This window comes from Vombatus ursinus, unplaced genomic scaffold (genome assembly GCF_900497805.2).
Source record: "Vombatus ursinus unplaced genomic scaffold, bare-nosed wombat genome assembly UNPS02014802.1, whole genome shotgun sequence".
In the NCBI taxonomy this organism is placed as follows: Eukaryota; Metazoa; Chordata; class Mammalia; order Diprotodontia; family Vombatidae; genus Vombatus; species Vombatus ursinus.
The window spans coordinates 24,858,763-24,883,210 of record NW_020954580.1 but is presented as its reverse complement, the minus strand read 5'-3'; the positions used below and the strand labels follow the sequence as shown (position 1 = coordinate 24,883,210).

The following is a 24,448-nucleotide window of genomic DNA, read 5'->3' as shown; positions in this document are numbered from 1 at the left end:
GAAGGAAATGGCAAACCACTCCAGTATCTTTGCCAAGAAAACCCCAAAAAGGAGACACAGAGTCAGGTACAATTGAAAATGACTGAACAACAATAAGAACAATGATTGTAGTGGTAGTAGTTATTTACATTATAAAACTAACACATGAATAGAATTTATGAAATGTTGATATAAAAATGAAATCATGCTGATTCTAGTGTCAATAGGAAGCCCCTGGAGCTTGCTAGGTAGAAGAGTGACATGGTCAGACCTGCATTTTTAGGAGATCACTTTGACAGCTTTGGGGAGGACTAGGGAAGAGAGAAGCTGAAGGGAGGCAGAATGGTTAGGAGGCTAGTACAATAATCCAGGGGAGAGATGATAAGGGATTGAACTAGGGTGGTAGCTGTGTGTACAGACAGAAGGCAGAGTATGGAAGAGGGATCGTGGAAGTAGAAACAGTAAGATTTGACAACTGATTGGATGTGTAGGGTGAATAAGGAATAGAGAATGACCCGGAGGTTGGAAACCTGGGTGACCAGAAGGATGGCAATGCCCTCAACCATAATAGAGTTCAAAAAAAGGGTGGGGAGGTGGAACCAAGATGAAGTAGAGGAAGCATTCTAGCTGAACTTTCTTAACATTGCCCTCCAAACAACTTTAAAATAATGTGTCAAATCAAATCCATGAGTGGCATAACCAAAAAAATGTTGGCATGAGACATTTTTTTCTAGCCCAGGACAATTTAGGAGGTTAGAAAGAGAGGTCTATGAGTGGAGGCTAACCTGGAGGAAGGACTCTGTACCAGCTATGGGTCTTGGAGGCAGTGGTAACGGCAGCAGCAACAGCAGCAGCAGAGATAGTACCAGGAATTTCTACCATCCAGAGATGGATGCCATTTGGTAACTTCATTGCCCATCAGTAAGTTCTGAGTTGTAGCTCCAGAGCAGAGAAGAGTGTTGGCACTTGTGGTCACCAGGGAACAAGGGTCATTCCTGGGCCACACTTCTCCCCAGATAACACCACCTTTGAAGCACTGAAAATTTATAGACTGCCAGAACTAGCCGTGAAAAGAGTAAGGTGAAAAAACCTGAAGCTTGGGAAGGTGACCTCTCCCCCCACCTCCACCTCCACACAGAGATGAGCAGAGCCTAACTCTAACACAAAGTTCCTCAAAGAAGTAAGCTGGAAACAATGAGTAAACGATAACAAAAGAACTTGACCATAAAAAGTCTCTATGGTAATAGGGTAGCTCAAGACACAAACTCAGAAGACAATACTGTGAAAATAAGCAAAGCCTCAATGAAAGATGAAGATTGGACACAAGCCCAACAAGAATTCTCAGAAGAGCTAAAGAAAGAGATCAAAAAAGAGCAAAACTGATTTTAAAAATCAAGTAAGAGCAATAGAGGAAAAATTGGGAAAAGAAATGAGAGAAATGCAAGAAAATTATGAAAAGAGAATTAACAGCTTGGTTATAAAATAAACTCACATAAATCATCAGCATTTCAGTGTATTTCTAACAAAACCTACCAGGAAGAGATACGAAGAGAAATTCCATTTAAAGTAATTTCAAAGTGTATAAAATTCTTGAGAGTCTGCCTGTCAAGACACATAAGAAGTATATGAACACAATTACAAGACATTTTTCACACAAATCATGATAGATCTAAACAATTAGAGAAATATTAATTGCGTATGGATGGGCCAAGCCAATATAACAAAATGATAATTCTATTTAAATCAACTTACTTATTCAGTGTCAATGCCAATCTAAGCACCAAAGAATTATTTTTATGGAACTAGAAAAAAGTTAACAAAATTTATCTGGAAGAACAAAAGGTCAAAAATCAAAAGTGAAAATAAAAAGTGAAGGAAGGCAGCCTAGCAGTACTAGACTTCAAATTAGATTACAAAGCAGTAATCATAAAAGCCTGGTACTGGCTAAGAAAGGGTTGGATCAGTGGAATACTACACAGTAGTACTATGATCATAGTAATATAGTTTTTGATGAACCCATAGATCCAAGCTTTGGGAGCAAGAACTCACTATTTGACAAAATATTCTGAGAAAACTGGAAAGTAATCTGGCAATAAACAAGATAGAGCAGTATCTCATATTGTATACTAACATAAGGTCGAAATTGGCTCATAATTTAGACATAAAAAGTGATATAATAAGCAAATTAGTGGAGCACGGAAAAATTAACCTGTCAGATCTATGGCTAAGGGAAGAGTTTATGACCAAACAAGAGACAGAGAGGATCATGGGAGGTAAAATGGATAATTTCGATTACATGAAGTTAAAAAACTTTTGCTCAAATGAAACTAATGCAGCCAAGATTAGAAGGAAAGTAGGAAATTGGGGGGGGGGTTTATAGAAAGCTTCTCTGATAAAAGTCCAACTTTTCAAATATAGAGCTGAGCCAGATTTATAAAAATAAGAGCTATTCCCCAAATGATAAAGGGTGAAGGTATTTTTCAGAAGAAGAAATCAAATCTATCTATAGTCACATGAAAAAAATGCTATAAATCACTATTGATTAGAGAAATGCAAATTAAAACAACTGTGAGGTACCACCTTATATCTATCAGATTGGCTAATGTAACAAAAAAGGAAAAAGACAAATGCTGGAGGGGATATAGGAAAAGAGGTATACTAATGCCCTCTTGGTAGAGTTGTGAACTGGTCCAACTATTCTGGAAAACAATTTGGAACTATGCCTAAAGGGTTATAAAATTGTGCCTACCCGTTGGCCCAGCAATAACTGCTAGTAAGTAGATATCCCAAAGAGATCAAAGAAAAGGGAAGAGGACCTACATGTACAAAAATATTTATAGCAGTTTTTTTTTTTTGTGGTGGCAAAGAATTGGAAATTGAGGGGATGCCCATCAATTGGGGCACAGATGAACAAACTGTGGTCAACAATTGTGAAGAAATACTACTCTGCTATTAGAAATGATAAGCAGGATAACTTTATAAAAATCTGGGGGCGGGGGGCTGCTAGGTGGCGCAGTGGATAGCGCATTGGCCCTGAAGTCAGGAGGACCTGAGTTCAAAACTGGCCTCAGACACACAACATTCACTAGCTGTGTGACCCTGGGTAAGTCACTTAACCCCACTGCCTAGCAAAAACAAAACAAAACAAAACAAAAACAAAAAACAAAAAAAACCAAAAAAAATCAAAAATCTGGGAAGACTTAAATGAACTGACATTAAGTGAAGTATGCAGAATGTTGTACATAATAATAGCAACATTATAATGATAATCAACTGTGAAAGATGAGTCTATTTGGTCAATAAAATCAACCATGACAATTCCAAAGGACTCATAATGAAAAATGTCATCTACCTTCAGAGAGAGAACTGATGAACTCTGAGTGCAGATTGAAGCATATATTTTTCAGTTTATTTTTCTTGTTTTTTTGTTTTTTTTTACAACATGGCAAATATGGAAATAGATTTTTACATGACTTCACATATACAATGAGTTTTATATTGCTTGCCATCTCAATGGGTGGGGGGGGAGTTGGAGAATGGCAAAGAATTTGGAACTTAAAAAATGAATGTTTTTAAAAAATACTGTTGCTTTGGTGCAAGTATTTGGAACATGAGAGGACAAAGATGTAGAGACCAAGATAAAGTCTAATTTGTCAAGAAAGGGAACTGCTAATAGGATCCTCTGGCATTGCCATAAAAATGAAACTTTTGCCTGATTATACTGGGCTAAGGAAAGGCTGAAATTACTCCTACAGGTTGTTATGGGATTAGTCATCTTACAAAAATTAAATTGGCTCAAACATTTAGGAATATATTTTCTATGACAGTTTGTATTAACAACCAAAGAGCAAACATTAAATCCATTAATTAATCAATTAATTAAATTATAATTCATTAAGTTAATTTTCATCTTGATTTATCATAGGTAAAAAAAAGTGCCACTTTTCCTGTTCTTTTCAGTTAGTTATAGTTCTCAACAAGCCAGTTATCAAATTTGTTTGAGAAGAGCTTCTCAGACAATTATCATCATGCAATCTTTGCAAAGCTAGAGTTGTCTTAACCTTCCTATTCCCAAATTAATCATTTTGGCTTAAATATTAATGGACCAATAAGCACAAAACTGAAGTAGCTTAAGCCCTAATGGTATATACACTGTATAACCATGAAAGCTGGGAAAGTGATAGATTTGACTTTAGTCACATTTCACCAAAGGTAAAGAAATCTTAAATAGGATCCTAAGATTCTCCTATGGAGGAGAAAATCTTTCCTGTGGGAAACCAATTTTCAAAAATTTGAGAGAGCATATTACAGTGGAAAGAATACCATATTTGCAATCAGAAGACCTAGATTAAAGTCTTCCCTGCCAGTTATTCTTTGTAGGACATTGGATAAGTCATTCAGTTTCTCTGAGACTCAGTTTCCTCATCTATAAAGTGGAATATGATATTATTTGAACTGCCTACTTCATAACTATGACATAAGAATCAAATAAGATGTTTGTGAAAGTTCTTTAAAATTTTTTTATTTTGAACCTAAAAATAATCATCAAATACAAATATTTCAATATGCAGATAACTTGAAAGAGGACAGTATTAAAAAATTGTGGATTTCTGTCACATATTTTATTTTTTAAAGACATATACATATATATGTAAAACACTAGGTAATAATACAATTAATCTATGTTTGCTTCCCTTACTGCAATTTGTTTTCTTTTAAGTTTTTTTCTAAAAAAAATGTTTTATTGATGCTCTGTTTTATATATCTTTCATTACCTATTAGCCTACCATGACTTTCAGCCCATAGATCTCTCTTGTAATGAATCAATGTTAGCAATATCTGAGGATGTGTATTTCATTGTGTAGCTGTAGTCCATCACCTCTCTACCAAAAGGTAAGATGTATGTTTCATTATTATTAGTCTTTTGAAGTCATGATTATTCTTTAAAACCCTAATGTATAAGTATGAGCTATGATGATTTTAGGTTATATTGTGTTTATGTTTTTTGAAAAATTTGTGTTCAAATGGAATACTATTGTTCCATAAGAAATGATGAACAGGGGGACTTCAGAAAAACCTGGAAAGACTTATATGAACTGATGCTGAGTGAAGTAGCAGAACCAGGAAAACATTGTACACAGTAACAGCAACATTGTGTGATGACTAACTTTGATAAGACTTAACTCTTCTCAGCAATACAAAAATCTAAGACAATTCCAAAAGACTCATGATGGAAAACGCTATCCATATCCAGAGAAAGAATATAGAGTCTGAAGGCAGATCGAAGCGTACTATTTTCTCTTTTTTTGTTTGTTTCTTCTTTCTCATAGTTTTTCCCCTTTGGTTCTAATTTTTTTTTTTTTACAACATGACTAATGTGGAAATATGTTTAATATGATTGTACATGTAGAGGGTATTGGGGAGGGAGGAATTGGAGGAAGGGGGAAGAAATTTAGAACTCAAAATAAGAAGTGAATGTTGAAAACTAAAAACAAATAAATAACATTTAAAAAAAAAGAAAGATCTGTGTTCATCATTCTTACCTCTTATCTCTAGGATAATGTTTCAAAGGTATTCATAAAAATCTCAAATTGAATAACTAGATAAAATTTTTTAAAAGGGTAGGTTTGAGGGAAAAGATTGCGAAATGAGATTGAGAAACATACATGTCTGCTCACCCTCTTCACTGAAAATGGAAAAAAGGAGAGAAGCTGGGCTCTCATTGACTGGCCACAGACCTAAAATGTAGAGAGAGCTGAGAAGGGATTGGTGCATCCACAACGAGGAAGAGGGGGAAGAGGTGGGTATGTTGGGGACAGGAGTTTTATCAAAAGCATCTATTCAGCTACTGGCGTTGGTGCTCTGGGTAGATTCTAACTGCCCTGAGAGGCCCATGCCTGGTACCAAAGGGAAGAGGTACAGGAAGGGCTACTCAGTGTTGGGCAATAGTGGGTATGAAGGATGACGTGCTTGTGTGGGACACAAGCCTCCACTGACGATCCCGGGGTAGGTGGGATGTGACCCATCTTCCCATCCTCTGGTTTGATAATCCTAAACTCCTTGGGGTCATGCTATGACCCTATTTTGGAGACCTCTACTCTAGAGAGCAGCAGCTAAAACCAAAAGGAAAAAGCATGGGTTCAGAATTGTCTTTCTCTTGAAGCTACTACTGCGAATGCTACAGTGGGTAGCCAGTGACTCAGAAAGGGATCTTTCAGTTCAGTCTTTCTGTTCCTCTTTCTCTCCTATGCCTCTCCACCTGCACAACTATTCATATTATTTCCTCTCCTACAGAGGAGAGAAGGGGCAATGGAAGTAGGGAGGGACAAATTTCTGAGTGTGGGGCACAGAATTTTAATAGTTATTTTAGAGAAATAATCTTAACAAGGTACACACACCAATCAACCAACAAGCATTTATTAAGTGCCTACTGTTTGCCAGGCATGGTGCTTAGTATAGGGGTACAAAGACAGAAGTGAAACAGCCCCTGCCCTCAAGGAGCTCACATTCCATTGGGGAAGGTCAACATGCACGTCTATAATTGTATACAATTATACAAAATAGATACTGTATAAGTAATTGGTGGAGGTGGGGTGGGGCAGGGCAGAGGGGAAGGTCCTAGTAGCTGGCTGGCCTTCCTTCACATGGAAGCCAATGCTTGAATTGAGCCTTTAAGGAAGCCAGGGATTCCAAGAGGCAGAGCGAGGTAGGACGACACCTCAGCATGGCAGGCAGGATAGGGACTATCGCTCATGGGGAATGGTAAGAAGGTCCATTTGTATAATAAGCCTGGGAAGGGATATTGGAGCTCGGCTGGGAAGAGCCAAATGAAAGGAGTTTGATCCGAGAGGTGACAGGCAGCCACTGGAATCTATTGAATTTATTTCCTTGGTGCTTTAAAGATTTACCAAACATGTTTGTCACAAAAACCCTGTGAGGTAGTGAGTAAAAGTATTTTTATACCCACTTTTGTGCTGCTGTTCATTCATTCCTCAGGTGTGTCTCACTCTTCAATGACCCCATTTAGGTTTTCTTGGAAAAGATACTGGAGTAGTTTGCCATTTCCTTCTCCAGTTCATTTTACAGATGAGGAAACTGAGGCAAACAGGGTTAAGTGACTTCAGGGTCACACTGCTAGTAAGTGCCTATACCCACTTTCCAGGAGAAAAAAACGGGCTCCACGAGGTTAGATAAACCACCCATGGTCACCAAGCTAATTAGGTATCAGAGCTGGAACTTGATCCAGCTCTTTCCTCTACACCATTTGATCCTTTTAACTCTTTTCCCTTTATTTTTGGTCCCAGCTTCCGATTTGGTGTTGGGAACTGCTCTTGTGGAGACTCCCTCCACAGGTACAAATTAGTAACTTTGCTCTAAGTGATGGTCTTAGACCAGCACTGGGGAACCTACGGCCTCGAGGCCACATGTGGCCCTCCAGTGCAACCCTTTGACTGAATCCAAACTTCACAGAATGAATCCCCTTAATAAAAGGATTTGTCCTGTAAAACTTGGATTCAGTCAAAAGGCCGTACCCAAGGACCTAGAGGGCCTCAAGGCCATAGGTTCCCCACCCTTGTGACCATTGCTTGGAACACTGAGAAGGTAAATGGTTTGTATATTACAGACAGGATTTGAATTCAGATATCCCTGATTCCAAGCCTAGAGCTCTATCCACTAGACCTGCCGTATCACAGGTCTTCTATTAAAGGACAAAATAGCCACTCTGATGTTAAAAGAAAGGAAGGAATTCCTGGGAAATGAAAGAACCCGTTGGGTGACAAAGTTCCACTGCAGCCAGGAATCTTTTGGCATCCAAATGAGCATGCTCTCCTTGGGTAGCTCCAAAACCGGCTGCCCTGTCCTCCTTAGGCAAACACACACATCCCTCTCTTCCCTTTCCCTCTCCCTTCAAGCAGCTGTACCTCTTGCTATTTTCAAATTCTTTCCGGAGATCGTTGTACCGGTGTTCCATTTCATCTGCAAGCTAGAAAGACAGGCATGGCTTTAACAGTGTGTGGTCAGTCATCCAGCCTTCCTTCAAGGCCCACCTCAGGTTCTATCACTTCTGTGGAGCTTCCAGCCCACAGGGAACTCCCCTTTCTACATCCCCTTCACACTTGCTGTCTACAGCACACAAGCTTTATCAGGTATCCCTGTCCCTGAGAACCAGAAAGTGAAATGCTGAATTATGAAGGCAGTGTTCTGACAATTTGGAACTTACACAGATGTTGTGATAAAATATATTAGGTTAAAAACGATAGTGATGGGGCACAAAACCATTTTGATAATAGAAGGAAGGGTCTTTCCATCCATACAACAAACTGGCTGACTTGTCATCAGAACACCCAATGAGACTTTAATTGGTTGATTTGATTGACTTAACAGACAATTCGTTGATCTGACCGGAATAGACAACTCAGTCATATAGGAATTCTGGAAGAAGTGAATGGATCCTCCCTCCTCTCTACCGATTTCACTCAAGGTGAAAGGTCCCAGGGAGTGGTTTTAGGATGAAAAGTGTATGCTGATATTCTGGACACAATTATGCATGAGTGGACATCACCAAATCCTCAGAATACATTTCATATCTCCTTTGACCCATTTTAAGTAAGGGGATCAGAGGAGAAGGGAAAGTGGTTACAGTATTTACACTGGTGGCCTAGTGATTGATAAAAGAAAAGATTTTTCATGTCTCCTAATTGACTCTAAACACTGGACTATAAGCCAGAGTGTGGTTATCTATGTTGACCTGAGAATTTAGCCAGTTCTCAGGAAAAGATGTGCTGGCCAGTTCATCGGAACATATCAAGTTAATTAATATTAAAAGTATTCTAATTAATATTAATTAATTTTAATTTTTAATTTTGATATTAATTAAAATTAATATTTTTTAAATGTTGCTTATTCCAGGAGCTTGGCCAGTTTCCAGACTGAGTAAAAACATTTGCTTGAATCATGAACACCTTTGGCACAGGGCCATCTTTGTTAGAGGCCCTATTTAAATCCTACTTGGAAAAACCATCTTTGGATTTTCGCCCATGGAGAAGACACTCTGCCTGGGACTTTCCCAATAGGGACCCCGAAAGCTGTACCCGGGGAGTCCCCAGCTTGGACTTCAAATATTGGTGCTTCCCTGAACTAGTGATGTTTTCCTGTATTATTGCTATCCTTTGTATTATTAGTCTGATTATAGTTATATTGTTAATTGTATGTTGTTGTAAATTTAGCTTTTCTCTGCCTGTATTATAATCTTAATTAAAGCTACCTTCACTTCTCTCTCTAGGAGTGTGTCTTATTGTAGAAGCGAATCTGAACCACATTTTTCTTCCTTAATTACACACCTAGGCATCCACAAATGGGGCAAAGCTACGAAATAACTGAGTGACGCTAGAGCCCTCCTTATGAAGATCATAATCCAGGGGTCTTCCATAAAAAGGAGTCACTGGATGAATCTTGAACAGATCCATAGCCAACAGATAAAAATGTCCTTCTAGGAGTAGACTTGTGCTATGGCCCTGCTGTTCTCATTGAACAAGGCTGACCAAGTAGATGAAAAGGCAACTCACCAGTTTCTGAGTACTTTGATGATCTCTGCTCATTTGCTCTATCACTGTGGTTAGCTCCGTGATCTGATTTTCTAAGTCAGCAATGACATTTGTCCTGCAAAGCAGAGATGGTTCTCTCCTTCACATGGCTTACTATTTCATGCCCAGTCAGAGACATTAGAGTATAACTGGCTCAGCTGGCAAGGTTATCATGAGTGCTGGCTTGGTGACTATTTGTCAAGCCTTCTGCTCATCATGCTTGAGATGAGAGCACAAGGAATAGGCTGGTTAACCACATGCCTGGTATTCTTGTTGAAATCATCCAAAAAGAAGTGGGATGGCATGGGACCTTTTTGACTAGGGGGAAATGGGAATATACCAAGAATTTATTATGGACTTGGATTAATGAAAAATGGGAGAAATGGGGCTGGTTAGAGAGTTTGGAGTTAGGACTATTGTCGAAAATGGGGACATAGGCCAGAAACACATTGGGATGGGGTGGGGTGTCAATAAGAAGGCCTGAAGTAAGGCTGGGGTCATAGCCAAGAATGGGGCTAGGGCAAGAAAGGATATATGAGGTATTTTCTGAAGGTCCGGAGTCTGGGTTGCCATACTGTCTATATATCATGGGATTGCCCAGAAATGACATTCTGGATAACTGTACATGTGGCAGATATGTCTACCATAGTGAATGATAGATTAGTCCATCTTAAAAAGCTGTACTAATCTTCAGCTAATTATACCCAATTCCTGACAGGGAAATGAACAAAATACAGGTTAAGAAAAGACAGGAGGTAGTATGAGATGTGATGGTGACAGAATAAAAGAATGAAGAAGAAACAAATAATAAAGTCACATTCTTTGAACTTGATTTACAACATATTCAATACTCACATATCTTTCTGTACCCAGGTCCTAGAGAGAAAATAAAGAGCAATTGGGCTATGAGGAACTGTCATGGACCACAGCTGGCTAGAATTGTACTATGAGACCAAGAGTTTGGATGGGTATTGCCTCTACTCTATTGTATTGACCATTTCCCCCCACTACCATGGAATCGTGGGACAACATTGAAAAGAAAATGAGGTGTTTATTGCAGTACCTGTTTCAAATTTCTCTTCTCTCAAGCCTTACCTCACTTTTCTTCTAGCCTCTCAGCTGAAGACCTCATTCTCTACTTTCCCAAGAAAACTAGGCCCATTCACAGGGAGCTCCTTCTCCCCTTTTCATCTCATGACCCCTTGATATTATCCCCCATTATCTTCTCCTTTACTCCAGTCTCTTCTCTCCCACATTCTCTTTGGCCGCCTCTTCCATGGCCTTGACAAAGGCCTTGCCTTTGAGGCCTAGTTGGTGGCCACTTCCCCCAGAACCACTGTTTCAGGAAAGCCCCGGATGCTTTGTGTCATGTCCAGGATGCTCAGGACAGTTCTTCCACAGCCTCAACCCACCTTGCTGCCCTGGGGTCCTGAAGTCCAGATCAGACCATTAGTTCAGGAAAGCCCTTGCTACTATGCTTATTACTTGTCATTCTGAGGCCATCTCTTCCACAGTCTCACCAATGGCTTTACTTCAGCACTGTAGCCTTTCCCTCTTCTCCCCTCCAACCCCAATTTTGAAGCCACGAACCACGATCAAATCAACTCTTCCATTGTACCTGGATAGTGTGTGTCACCATACTCCCTTAGTCCCTAATTATCATTTCCATAACTTTCTTAGACCAAAGTGTCCCTCTTTGTATGTTGTCAACCACCATTAGAATGTAAGCTTCTTGAGGGCAGAGACTGTTTCTGCTTTTGTATTTGTTTTCCCTAACACTTAGCACAGTGCTTGGCACATAGTAAGTGCAAATGCTTTTTCCTTCATTCCTGAAGAGTAGGCCCTTCTCTTTGTCAAGGTCAGCCCCTCTACAAGCACCCTTGATTCCCTCTCCTCATGTCTTTTTCATTATAGTCCTCTCTAACTTTCCTCTAATCTTAAAAAAAAAACCCTCATTAAATACTACCATCTCCACTAACTATCATCTTGTATTTCTCTTCCCTTTCTCAGTTAAACTCTTTGAAAAAGCTGCCTACACTTGTTTCCATTTACATTCTTCTCACTCTGTGGAGGCTTTGACTTCATCTCTTAATTGAAATTACTCTCTTCAAAGTTATTAATGGTAATTTATCAGATCCAATGGCCCTTTCTCAATCCTCATCTTTTGACACCTCTTGCTTTTCCTCTTTTGGTTCTCCTCTTACCTGTTTGACCACTCTTCTTAGTTTCTTCTGTTGGATCACCATCCATGTTGTTTGTATCTACTAAATGTGGGTGTACCTCAGGGATCACCCATCTGAGTCTTCTCCTCTTTTTTCTTTACACTTTAGACATCATCACTTTTCATAGGTTTAATTATCATCTACATGCAGATAACTCCCAAATCTATATGTGTACTCTCAATCTCTCCGCTATAATCAAGTCCTAAACAACCAACTGACTGGTGATCATTTCAAACTGGATGTCCCACAGGCATCTCAAACTCAACATGTCCCAAGCAGAACTCATTGTCTTCCATCCTACCCCCAACCCTCTTTCCATCTTCCTTATTGCTATTAGGGGAACCACCTTCCAGTCATTCAGGTTCTCAATCTTGTCTTTATTCTCTATTCCTCAGTTTCACTCATATCTAATCTGTTGCCAAATTTTGTCTTTTCTATCTTCACGAGCTCCTCCCTCACATGTGTTCCTTTCTCCCTAACTATACAGCTAGCAATATAGCTCAGGGCTTCATCACCTCTCATCTGGTCTACAATAGCCTCCTAATTGGTCTCCCTGTCTCTAGCCTCTTCCCACTCTAATCTATCCTCCACAGCACCATGCCACCTCCTTACTCAGTGGACTCCAGTGGTCTCCTACATCTCCCAGACTTTGCAGGGGCTGTCTTCAACGACAATAATGCACTTCTTTCTCACTTACAGCTCTTGGAATCCCTGGTTACCTTCAAAACTCAGCTAGGACCTTCTGCATGAAGACTTTCCTTGTCCCTCTAGCTGGCAGTGCCTTCCTCTCTAGCGTTTCCTTGTATTTCATTTGTATGTGTTCTGTATACCAACGTATATGCATGTTTTCTTGTCTGTTAGAATATAAGCTCTTGCAAAGCAAGGGTTATTCTGCTTTGCCCTCTGTATCCCTAGCACTTGGCACAGTACCTGGCACATAGAAAGCACTTAATAAATATTTGTTTGATTGATTAATTGAATGTTGCAGGGCAAACAGTACCATCCTGATTCAATCCTCTGAGTAGTGGAGGTCCAGACTGGGAAGGCCGCAACTGCACCCTGAGGAATTTCAGCCTATCTGTGTATAACTGCCCGAGACCAGGACATACCTGGAGCCAGCTGAGAGATCCAGCTCTATACATTCTGGGCCTCAGACTCCAGTATAGTAGGAAAACTCTAGGGCCATGTTGGATCCATCCTGGTAAAGTGCTGGGCCTGGAGTCAGGAAGAGCTGAGTTCAAAGTTGGTCTCAAACACTTAACTGTGTGACTCGGGCAAGTCTTTTAATCTCTGTCTTCCTCAGTTTCCTCATCTATAAAATAGGAATAATAACAGCACCTATGTCCTAGGGCTGTTGTGAGGATCAGATGAGATATTTGTAAAGTATTTTGCAAATCTTGTTGTTGTTGTTGCTATACTATAACTTTTCTGTTGGTCTGGGAACTGATGTCCTAGCACACTTCGTGACCTGGATCAGAACAAGCCTTTTGGGGCTCCTACTATAGTAGACCTTTCTCACCCACCAGACTGCTATAACATCAAGTCAGGCTCAGCAGATAACAGGGAAGAAAGGGCAGGGAGGGAGCACTATATTTGGAGTCAGGAGGTAATTAATAAATGCTCAATGATTGATCGAGAAGATATCTACTAGTCAAGCCCCAGTTCTAAATGGGAAAATACTTTCAGAGACACACTTTGTAAACAAGAGGATAACAGTTATTGCCCTACATACTTTTCAGGCTGTTTTTAAGTAAAGTGCATTATAATCTGTAGAACATCCTAGAAATGTGCCCTGTTATTACTCCCAGTCTCCTGTTTGATGCCATTCCACAGCTATCCCTTTGATTCTTTTTAGGGAAGGGAATAAGGATTATAAAGCCCCTACTATGTGCCAGGCACTGGGTTGAGCTCTTTTACAAATATTATCACATTTGATCCTCACAACAAACCTGTGAGGTGGGTACTGTTATTCCCCATTTTACAGATGAGGAAACTGATGCAAATAAAGGTTAAATGACTTGTACAGGTCGCACAGTAAGTGTCTGAGGTGGGATTTGAATGTAGTTTTTCCCTATTCCAAGCTCAGCACTTTATCCACTGCACCCACCAGCTGCCCCCTTTTCATAAATGTTTAACCTTGTTTTCTTTAGACTTTTTTTTTTTTGGTTTTGCTACACTGATTTGAAAACCCTAGAACATGAGTTGATCTGTGATATCCTTATGCATCACTAAATAGAAATATTAGTCCAGGCTTCCCTCCCAGAAATTGAATTCTTTTCTATCAGTTCTTACCAGCCAAATTCAGATTGTCATAAAGTTCATTAGTCTTACAAAAACACAGAATTTATATAAACATACATAGCTGTATATATCTGTAGCAGAAGTTGAATTGGCTTTTATAGGCCATTCTATGCAATATGAATCTGGAGCTTCCCTTGAAATTCCAGGGACACCTGGGACATAGGACATGGCACTAGGGCTCTGAGTTGTCTCTCTTTTATAATGACATCCCCTTCCTCAGATTACATGACTGATATGATCTGAACTTCTCCTCTCCACCCTCTAGGATCAGTGCCAAGAGAAGAAAATTTGATGACCCACACAGCAGAAACATATGAGAGGGGTAGTTCAGACAATGGATTATTGGTATATCGACCAATTGACTCCTGGATAACTGGGTTAACTCGTATGAGCTTACTAGAGTCCTAAGGCAGGACCCTCTTCATCATAAAATGGCAATAAAGCCAGATTCTAGAGTTTATTTCATGGGGAGAGTAGGCAAAACCAGCTCTGAATGTCTTCTGCTGACTCCCCTACCCCTTTAGAAGTTTATCAAGGGCATTACCTGGGCAGTATGAATTTGACCATATGTTCTTTAGGCTTTTTGGACCTTTCAAACATCTCATCTCCCAGTATAACTGGAATTTCTTCATCACTTCGAGAGTAGGTGAATCCCGGAGAGATCTTTATTGTGTTCTGGGTTGTAAAATGAAAAGGTCAGATAAGGGCTCAGAATTCTACCGTTCTTTCAAGTCTTCCTTCCATTTCCCCTGCCCCTCTCTGTCTACCTCCTCTAGAAAAAGCAAGAAAGGTCTCTCCTTCAAGAAGAATCTAAGTCTTTTTCATCTTCTATGTGAAACAGTTACCTTCTAGGTTAGCACCCAAGACAGAAAATTATAGACAAATTATGATATGTAAATGTAATGGAAAACTACAGTGTCAAAAGAAATGACAAAAGGGATGGTTTCAGAGAAACCTGGGAAGACTTGTATGAAGTGATGCAGAGTGAAGTGTGCAGAACCAGGCAAACAAATTACATAATAACAATGACATTTTTCAAACAAAATAACTTTCAAAGAATTAGGAACTCTCCCAAGCCATGATTGTGGCCTATTGCCTCCTACTCTGGCAAATAGTACGCAAGCCCCAGTATCAATGATGAAAAGATATTACTCATCTCATAAAAGACGTGAATATGTAGAATAGGCAGAGAGAAGCAAACATGTACAACAAGACGTACATTTTTAGACATGGTCAGTGTGGGAATTTGTTTTGCCTGCCTCTGCATTTGTGATACAAGGGTTTTCTTTCTCTTTCTCCCTTCCCCTCTCCCCACTGGGAGCTGGGGAAGTGAAAGGGAGAGAAAATAAATGCTTGTTAATTGAAAATTTAATTAAAAATAAAGAAAATCATAGACAGCATTGCTAAGTCCCATCTTAGTCTCCCACTCCAGATGAGACCTGAACTATAATCGTATTTATTTTTCCCTAATTTAGAGAAAACATTGGCCTTTAAAAAAGCAACATGGTGGTAAAGAGTAGATGATTTGGAGCCAAGAAGATTTGGGTTCATAACCTATCTCTACTACTGATTACCTATGTCAAGTAAATCACTTAGTGTATAAATGTCAAGTAAATCACTTTGTGTATAAATGCATAAATTGAGCTCAGTTTCCTCATCTATAACAGCAGATGGTTGGACTAGTTGATATCTAAAGTCTGACTCAAAATTCTATAAAAAAGGTCACTTGTTTTACTCACTTCAGGGGCTTTCTTTTCTTTTTGCGGTGTATTATTTCTGAAAAGCATGGGTCCTCTGTAAGAAAAAAGACTGTCAGTGAGCTACAGACAAACACAAAGTTTTGGAGTCTCCTGTTTTTGTCTTTCTGAAGCCTCAAATCCCTAAGAAAAGCTGACCATTGCAGATTTCTCAGAGTACCAGTTAGGTATGGAAACCTCTCATGATGTTGGTGTGATGAAGCAAGAGTTTAGATTATTTATCATTATCTACTACTACGATTATTATTATTATGCTCAATAAACAGCCTAACAGAACAAGCATCAATGACTTTTGTTTGCACTGAGGAAATTGCAGGCAGTTTTCTCATACCTGGAAATTTGGTTGGAAGATCCTGTATGAGGATGAAAGAGGAAAGCTTTCTCTTTCCTATGGCAAAGCAAGGGGCTGGGGTTAGGGCAGGGGTGGGGATAGAGAAGGTGTAGAATCCTTCCTCTTTCAGGTTTAAGGGAGTTGGGGAGGGGTGCTCTCTGTTGACCTTCAAGGTCTCCTCTGTTTGGAAAGCCTATCTCTCTTACAATCTCAATATGGTGGTAGAAGAATGGAGGCATCCTGACCATAGGCCTATTGCTTCCTACTTTGGAAAATAGTTTGCAAGACCCAGTTTAGGGGTACTAAGGCTGGGGGCATAGGGCATAATTTGAAATAAAAGGTACAGTTTTGCACATACATGGGACTGCAGCGATTTCTATTTTGATGATCTTTGAGATGATAGCTGACATTTCAATATGTATGTATACAAAGTAACTTTCATTGACAAACACAAATGTAATAATTTTTTTTAAAAAAACCTCAATGTTCTACCAACTGTAAAATTATCTCAATTGTACTTTAGCTGCGCAACTTCTTATTTATTTGGCAACAATGGGGAAAGAAACATTTCACTTAAGTCAATATTAGTCAAGAAGTAGATAAGCATTTATTAAGCACTTACTGTGTTCTATGCTAAGCACTGGAAATACAAATATGAGAAGAAAGTACCTGCCCTCAGGGAGTTGAAATTCTAGTGGGAGAAGACCACATATAAAAGAAAGTTGCTTATCTTCTAAATAACAATATTTTAAAAAATATTGAAAAATCTCTCTTCCCCAAAATCTCCCACATTTTTACAGAATCAAGAATCCCAAGAGTTGGAAGGGAATTATGCCATCTAGTCCAACTCATTTTGTTCAGTTGTGTCTGACTCTCTGTGACCCCATTTGGGGTTTTCTTGGCAAAGATACTGGAGTGGTTTTCCATTTCCTTCTCCAGCTCATTTCACAGATGAGGAAACTGAGGCAAACAGGGTTAAGTCACTTGCCCAGGGTCACATAGCTAGTAAGTATCTGAGATGGGTTTCGAACTCAGGGGGATAGTCTTCCTGACTCCAGGCCCAGTGCTCTATCCACTGCACCAGCTAGCTGTTCTGGGTCCAACTCATACTTATACAAAAATTCCCCCTAACCAACAAGAGGCCATTTAACGTTTGCTTGCGTATCTCTAGCAATGGTGACCACCCGTGCCCCCAAATTATCCCATTCCATTTTGGGTCAGCGGCTGTTTCCTGACATCAAGACTAAATTGTGCTCTCAGCAAGTTCTATCAGTGTTCTTCCTACTCATGCTGCGGCTGAGCAGAACCAGTCTCAGGAGAAAGCTCTTCAAGGAATTCTCAAGACACAAAGAGAAACAAATCTGATGAAGAAGAAAAGGGGAAGCTGTCTAAATAGATGTGGATGCACACGTAGCCCATTAATGACATATCCCCAAGTGGTAGAAAGTAATGGAGGATGATGAAGACAAACTATAACATGGCAATGTACGATAGCAACAAGAGCTCTAAAAGATCAAAAGGAGCTAGGCTGGTGAGGTTAGCTGAGAACAAAAAGCATCCTTTTTACCCAAATTGGAGAAAAGACCAAAAAAAGTATAGGAGCCATCTGGTAGACAGAATAATGATACTAAATTTTGTTTCTGATTTCTTTGGAAAGAGAAGGACATTTGCCCTGGAAAGGGATAGGGATTGGACCTGTGAATTCAGTCAACAAATTTTAATTGAGTGCCTACTATATATCAAGCATAGAGAAGCCAGGAGGCACAGTAGATAGAGTGCTGGGCCTAGAGTCAGGAAGACTCATCACACTGAATTCAAATCTGGCCTCAGATACTTACTAGCTATGTGACCCTGGGTAAGTCACTTAACCCTGTTTGCCTCAGTTTCCTCACCTGTAAAATGAACTGGAGAAGGAAATGGTAAACCACTCCAGTATCTTTGTCAAGAAAACCCCACATAGGGTCACAAAGAGTCAGACCTGACTGAACAACAAGAACAAAAACAACCATGTCAATGAAATCATGGTGCTAGGACCAGTCTTTATCCCTTTGTGTCAAGTATTTTCAAAGGACTCTGAGTTGGACACTTTGGGGCATCCAAAAATAAAAAAAATGATCTCTGATCTCAAGTTGTTTATAATCAAGTAGATGAGATGAGACGTGTATACAAATACGTGGAATACAAAATTATAATTATAATGAGCGGCAATGGGACATGGTAGACAGGGAGATCTGAAAGGTGCTAATAATGATGCTTTAACTACTGATTTCATAGGGCTGCTAGGAGGAAATCATTTTGTCAACCGCATACACATATATGTGTACACATGTACGTGTACACATATATGTTGTTTTTTGGTTTTGTTTTGTTTTGTTTTGTTTCTTTTTTTGACAGGGAAGCTAGGTGGCGCAGTGGATAAAGCACTGGGCCTGGAGCCAGGATGATCTCAAGGATACTCACAGTGATCTTGGTATAAAGAATTCCCAGATGAGGAAAGTGCCTTTTCCAATGCAGGTAAGCATCTTCTAAGGTTTTAAAAAATTGCCTTGAGCACTGAGAAGTTAAGTGACTTGACCAGGGTCACACAACCAGTAGGTGGGGGCTCCTGACTTCAAGGCTGTTTCTCTATCTGCTGTGGCACTCACCCTCACAGACTGCAGAGGACAGAACAAATGGCTCGTAGGGAGCTGGCTCCACTCCAAGACAAGTGGAAAGACAAGTGGAAAGACAGGAAGAGAACACTAAGCTGTCCTTATTGAGTTCAAATCACCACCAAGCCCTGAAGAACATCTTTAGGTATTGAGAAACCAGTGGTTATAAAGCCACTGCCAGTGATCTTTGAAAGATCATGGAGGATGGTAGAGATGTTATATGGATGAAGATAATGTAGTCTTGATCTTTCAAAACAGGGAAGAAAATGGAGTATAGAACACATAACTAAAGATGTTAGTGAACACCTAGAAAGTGAAAGGTGGGGGCAGCTAGGTGGCGCAGTGGATAGAGCACTGGCCTGGAGTCAGGAGGACCTGAGTTCAAATCTGGCCTCAGACACATGACACTTACTAGCTATATGACCCTGGGCAAGTCACTTAACTCCATTGCCTAGCCAAAAAAAAAGAAAAGAAAAGAAAATGAAGGGGTGGTCACGAAGAACCAGCATGGCTTTGTCAAGAACAGGTTATGCTGGACTAATTTTATTATTTTTTAATCATTCTGACTGGTAGTTCAAGTGAATAATACATATATATATATAATTTACCTAGATTTTAGTAAAGTATTTGATGAAATCTTTCATGTTATTTTTGTGGACAAGATGAAGAAATATGGACTAGATGGTAGTATAGTCATATGGATTCAGAATTGGATGAATGGTTAGATGCCAAAGGTGGTCATTAAGGATGAGATGTCTTGGAAAAGGGTGCCACAAATGAATGGTATTCAAATAATGAGATTAGAAAAGAGTAAAGGGCAGGATATAAAGGGAAGTGAGGATAGAAAAAGTTGAAAAAGAGATAGTGGATAAGAATATACAAATAAATAGAAAGGGGGACTAACAATCTAAGTAAGTCCAAGGAACTTGATATAGGGAAGGTAAATAGGAAGCAGAGAGGTGGTGGATGGGAAAACAAGTGGGATGGACAGCCTGTGTACAAAGACTGGGATCATATTAGTGTAAGCAAAATTAATCCCAGAGTCAGGGGGCTGACTTAAAAGAAAAAGGGGAAAATCAATGCAAAAAGAATAAATGGAGGAAAATGCCAATTGTAACTTCATATGTTAAGAACGAATTAAAATTTTTCATAAAATGAAAGAATAGCAAATTAGATAAGAAAATAAAACCCAATAATTTGCTACATATGAAAACACATTTAAAAACATCAAAATGACAAATAGGAACAGAATTTACTATGCATCAGGTGATTCCAATAAAGCAAGAGTTAAAATCATGTTACAGGATAAGGCAATTTTAAAAATCCACAATGTCAAAAGAGCTAAACATAAAAGTTACATTAATTATACTTAAAGAGAAAATAGATAACTAAACAGTATTATTAAATTTAATTGCACCAAATAGCATAGCCTTTAAATTAATAAAGAAAAGCTTTGCAAAAAGGAGTAACAGAACAATTGTAGGAGACTTTATTGTTCTTATTTTAGAACTGGATAAATCTAATAGAAAGATAAACAAAAAAGGGAAAATAAAGAATTAAATATGCACTGTTAGAAAAATTAGATTTGAGAGACCTGTGGTATCTTCTTAATGGAAATAATTAAAGAATATACAGATTTCTCATCATCACTCTTTGGACTAGGCAGAAAAACTAAACACATCCTTCAGAGATGATATAACACAACACGAAAAATAGTGATTAATAAAGGGGGCAGCTAGGTGGCACAGTGGATAGAACCCTGGGCCTGGGGTCAGGAAGACTCATCTTCCTGAGTTCAGATCTGGCTTCAGACACTTACTATCTGTGTGAACCTGGACAAATCACTTAACCTCTCTGCCTCAGTCTCACCATCTGTAAAATGAGCTGGAGAAAGAAATGAAAAACCGCTCTAGTATCTTTGCCAAGAAAACCCCAAGTGGGATCACAAAGAGTCAGAAATTACTGAAAAGACGGAACAACAACAACAGGTAGGAATCAGGCAGGACTGAAGAAGCCCAGGGGTAGTAACCATTTTTTTTATCAATCTCAATCAGGTACCATTCCAAGCAGGTAGGGATATTTACCTTGGGCCACTGAGGGGTTTAATTTGTGGTGGTAGGAAATAATTTCGCTCCTTCAAGGCAGATGATATAGGGCTTAATCTGGTTGTTCAAAACATATTTTTAAAAAGAGAAAAACTGGTTTAAACACATAGACACAGAATAACACTAAATGTCAAACTCATCATACCATCTCAGGGAATCCTATGGCTGGAGACACCACCAACACCCACCTAATTTAACTCTTCCCTATAGGTAGGGGAGACTGGAAGGTATTTTACAGGGAATTCTGCCCATTCTGTTCCTCAAAATGAAGTCTATCATTCTGAAAAATATTAAGAAGCAGCGTTTTCCCTTTAAGGAAGCTCCCCTTAACCGAATAAGTTAAGTAGTGCACTAGAAAGTGTACTAGCATAGCGTACTAGAAAGCTCAGTGGATCAGAAGTCACAAAATCTGAGTCGAATCCCATTTCTGTTTGGAACCTGTGTAGTCTTGGTGGTGTAAAAATCTCTTTAATTTCCTTCTCTGTAAAATGAGGGGGTTGGTCACTGGATAGTCACCACAGTCCCTTTAGGCTTTAAATCCTACAATATTGAGGCCCTACTTTACAGCTCTTCCCTTCCTCCTCCTTCCCCTACTCTTTCTCTTCCTTCCCTTTTTCTTTTCTTCCCACTCACCTTTCTCCTCCTTCCCTCTCCTCCTCCTTCTGCTTCCCCTCCTTCTTCCCTTTCTCCCCCTCCCTCCTCTTTTTCCTTCCCCACCCTCTTTCTCCTCCCCCTTAACCTCCTCCACCTTTCATTTACTAATTATATATCAGCTGGTGGTTCAGTTGATAGAGAACTGGGCCTGGAGTCAGGAAGACCTGAGTTCAAATTCAGTCTCAGACACATCGTAGATGTGTGACTCTAGACAAGTCATTTAACTTCTGCCTGACAAAAGGATCCACTGGATCCACTGGAGAAGGAAATGGCAAACTACTCCAATATCTTGGCCAAGGAAACCCCATGAACAATTGGTCCATGGGGTCACAAAGAGTCAGACATGACCGATAGACTCAACCACAAAAACAACATATCTTCCATACTTAAGGCTAGGTACTGGATCAGTGATTTCATTGGTATAGGGAACTCCCAGATAAGGAAACCTACCAGTCCAGGTTAGCACCTTCTCTGCAACTTATGGTCTAGGCAAGATGCTTTGCCTTAGGGCACTGCCAAGTTGACCTGGCCAGGGTCACACACTTTTATATTTTAAGATGCTACTGATGAGTACTCTGTATGGGGGTAAGGTTGACAAGACGTTGCAAAGTATGTTCAAGGTCCCTGGGAATGCAGGGCACAACTCGTTTGCTTTGTAAGGGGTTATCTGCCAAGCTGGCATGTCTCTGCCTTCTTGAGTTTTTACTGACATGTTTACTATTTTATTCAACAAGTACTTGTCCAGGACAGAATACCACCACCAACAACCACCACCCTTGAAAGAAGCCTCCTGCCCTTCCCACTCCTTACTTGGGTTTCCTTCTAGAGAGAGAGAATAGGGAAGTCTTAGCAAGCTTCCTTGATCCCAAGTTCCGAGGGTCCCAGCAGCTGCAGTATATCAAAGAAGAGTCAGACATGGCAGAGAAGTTGGTTCCAAGGCTGTGACTGTAATGGGGAAACAGAATAGAAGTTCGTGTGGGAGGAAGGCTGAAGACAGCCGGGAGACCTTAGCTAAACCCAGAGCTCAGGAAGATTCGGGCAGAGGCCAAAGCTGACCTGGAGAAGAGATAACTATGAGATCATTTGTGCCTACAATATCTAACCAGAGATGAATACCCTGCCCTCTGCTAACCTCCTGTAATTTACTTACTCAAATCACAGAGAAATTGCCTGATGTTGCCATCTGAATTCCTTGAGATGCACTATCCCTCTACCTTTTCCCTACAACTTTCTCCCACCCCCAGGGACTCAAAAATGATTTGTTTTCTTGGTTCTATTCCAAGCTCTTTATTTACATGTTGGATAAACTTGAGTTAATTCCTGGTTCTGCTGCTTAACTAATTGTGTGATGTAAGGAAAATCACTTTACCCCTTTCAGCCTCAGTTTCCTCTTCTGTAAAATGAGAGGATTGGCCTAGAAGACTCCTAAAGGTCCTTCCAGCTCTAACGTTATGGAAGAGTAGATAGAATCAAGGACTTAAAGTTAGGGATACCTGGGTTTGAAACCCACCTCAGAAGCTTACTGTCCTCGTGACCATGGTTTTCTCATCTGTCTGATGGTAACAATACCTACCTCAGAGAGTTGCGAACAGCAAATGAGATATGTGTAAAATGCTTTGGAAACTTTAATGCCCTACACAAATTGTGTGTTACTATGATCCCAAGAAGTAACTTGCAAGTCTCTCTGACCTCATCCACCTTAGTGGAAATTGGTACCTATGAATTTTGGCTCTCCAACTCCCTTGTCGAATTCCTGAAAATGACCGATGTAGCAAAACCGGCACTGGGAGGATGCTTAACACAAACTGCCAAGTATAAAGAATGATTTCCAAAGTGAGGCTAAGTGTGTTTAATAAAATTAATTGGAACAGCATAGTATTTATGGATTACATTTTTTCTCCCAGTGACCTAGTAAATTCTGAATCATCATGGAAACCCAATTATTCATTCCCAAGAGTGGCAAGTTCTCACAGTTAATGCATACACTTTAATTATTCTTAATTATTCAACAAGTATCTACTGAGGCTCTACTGCATAGTTAGCACTATACTTAGTCATCTGTGGGAGAGATAGGACAGTGTGTGAATGAAGCCAGAAGGGTAGAATGAGGAAGAAGGAAGCATGGTAGCAGTCATGGGTTGGGGAGTAGTTGACAAGGTCCCTTGTTCCCCAGAAACTGCCAAATCTATCTGGGGAGAGAAAATCCAGATTGAGTCAACAAAGTCTACCCATGTGTAAGGCACTGTACTACATATTAAGGATTCAAAGATACAATAAAAACCAGTATTCTACCTCATTAGAAAAGTAAAAAATTAATATGTGAAGTCATTAAACTTGTAATATGTAATTGAGTGTCAAAATCAGTAGTAAAAATCAGCAGGTACTCTAAAGGACATCAGGAAAATGTCCTTATACCTAGGCCTTCATATTTCAACAGACACAAGACATTCCAGGCAGTAGTACCAAAGGTATAGAGGTAGGAACAAGAATCTCATGACCAAAGAAATATGGAGACTGGGGTAGCTAGAGTAGAGGGTTCACTGTTGCAGTCATAGGAGAGAAAATGGAGAGGTCATGCATTGGAAGAGGGATCATCAGCCTTTCAAGAGCCAAGAGCCACTTCTTAAAATATCTTATAAGAGTAGTATTCTCATAATATTTACTATAATATATCACAATGTAATATTTATTGTAATATAATATTATTATAACATAACATTTGACTTACGACATAACATTTTAGAAGGAATATTTTATAGACTTTCTAACTTTACCAACTTTGTGCTGATTTGTGCTTTTTTATTATTTTAATTACTTTGTAAACGTCAAAACAATAGATTTGTACAACAGAAAGCTCAAGTAAT

At 39.5% G+C, this 24,448-nt stretch overlaps 1 protein-coding gene across 1 annotated transcript in view; it reads right to left on the bottom strand.

Annotated features, from left to right (window-relative positions):
- The window catches only part of ALS2CR12 (ALS2 chromosome region 12), a 33,142-nt gene extending 10,641 nt beyond the window's left edge, over positions 1-22,501 (bottom strand). Inside the window, exons 1-7 of the mRNA XM_027873776.1 lie at positions 22,395-22,501; positions 20,910-20,987; positions 15,826-15,880; positions 14,631-14,761; positions 10,419-10,439; positions 9,546-9,639; positions 7,902-7,963 (exon numbers count right to left, since the gene is read on the bottom strand). Of these exons, the coding sequence (XP_027729577.1) occupies positions 7,902-7,963; positions 9,546-9,639; positions 10,419-10,439; positions 14,631-14,761; positions 15,826-15,880; positions 20,910-20,987; positions 22,395-22,501 (548 nt within the window). The remainder of the gene's footprint in view (positions 1-7,901; positions 7,964-9,545; positions 9,640-10,418; positions 10,440-14,630; positions 14,762-15,825; positions 15,881-20,909; positions 20,988-22,394) is intronic.
- Positions 22,502-24,448: the final 1,947 nt, after the last annotated feature.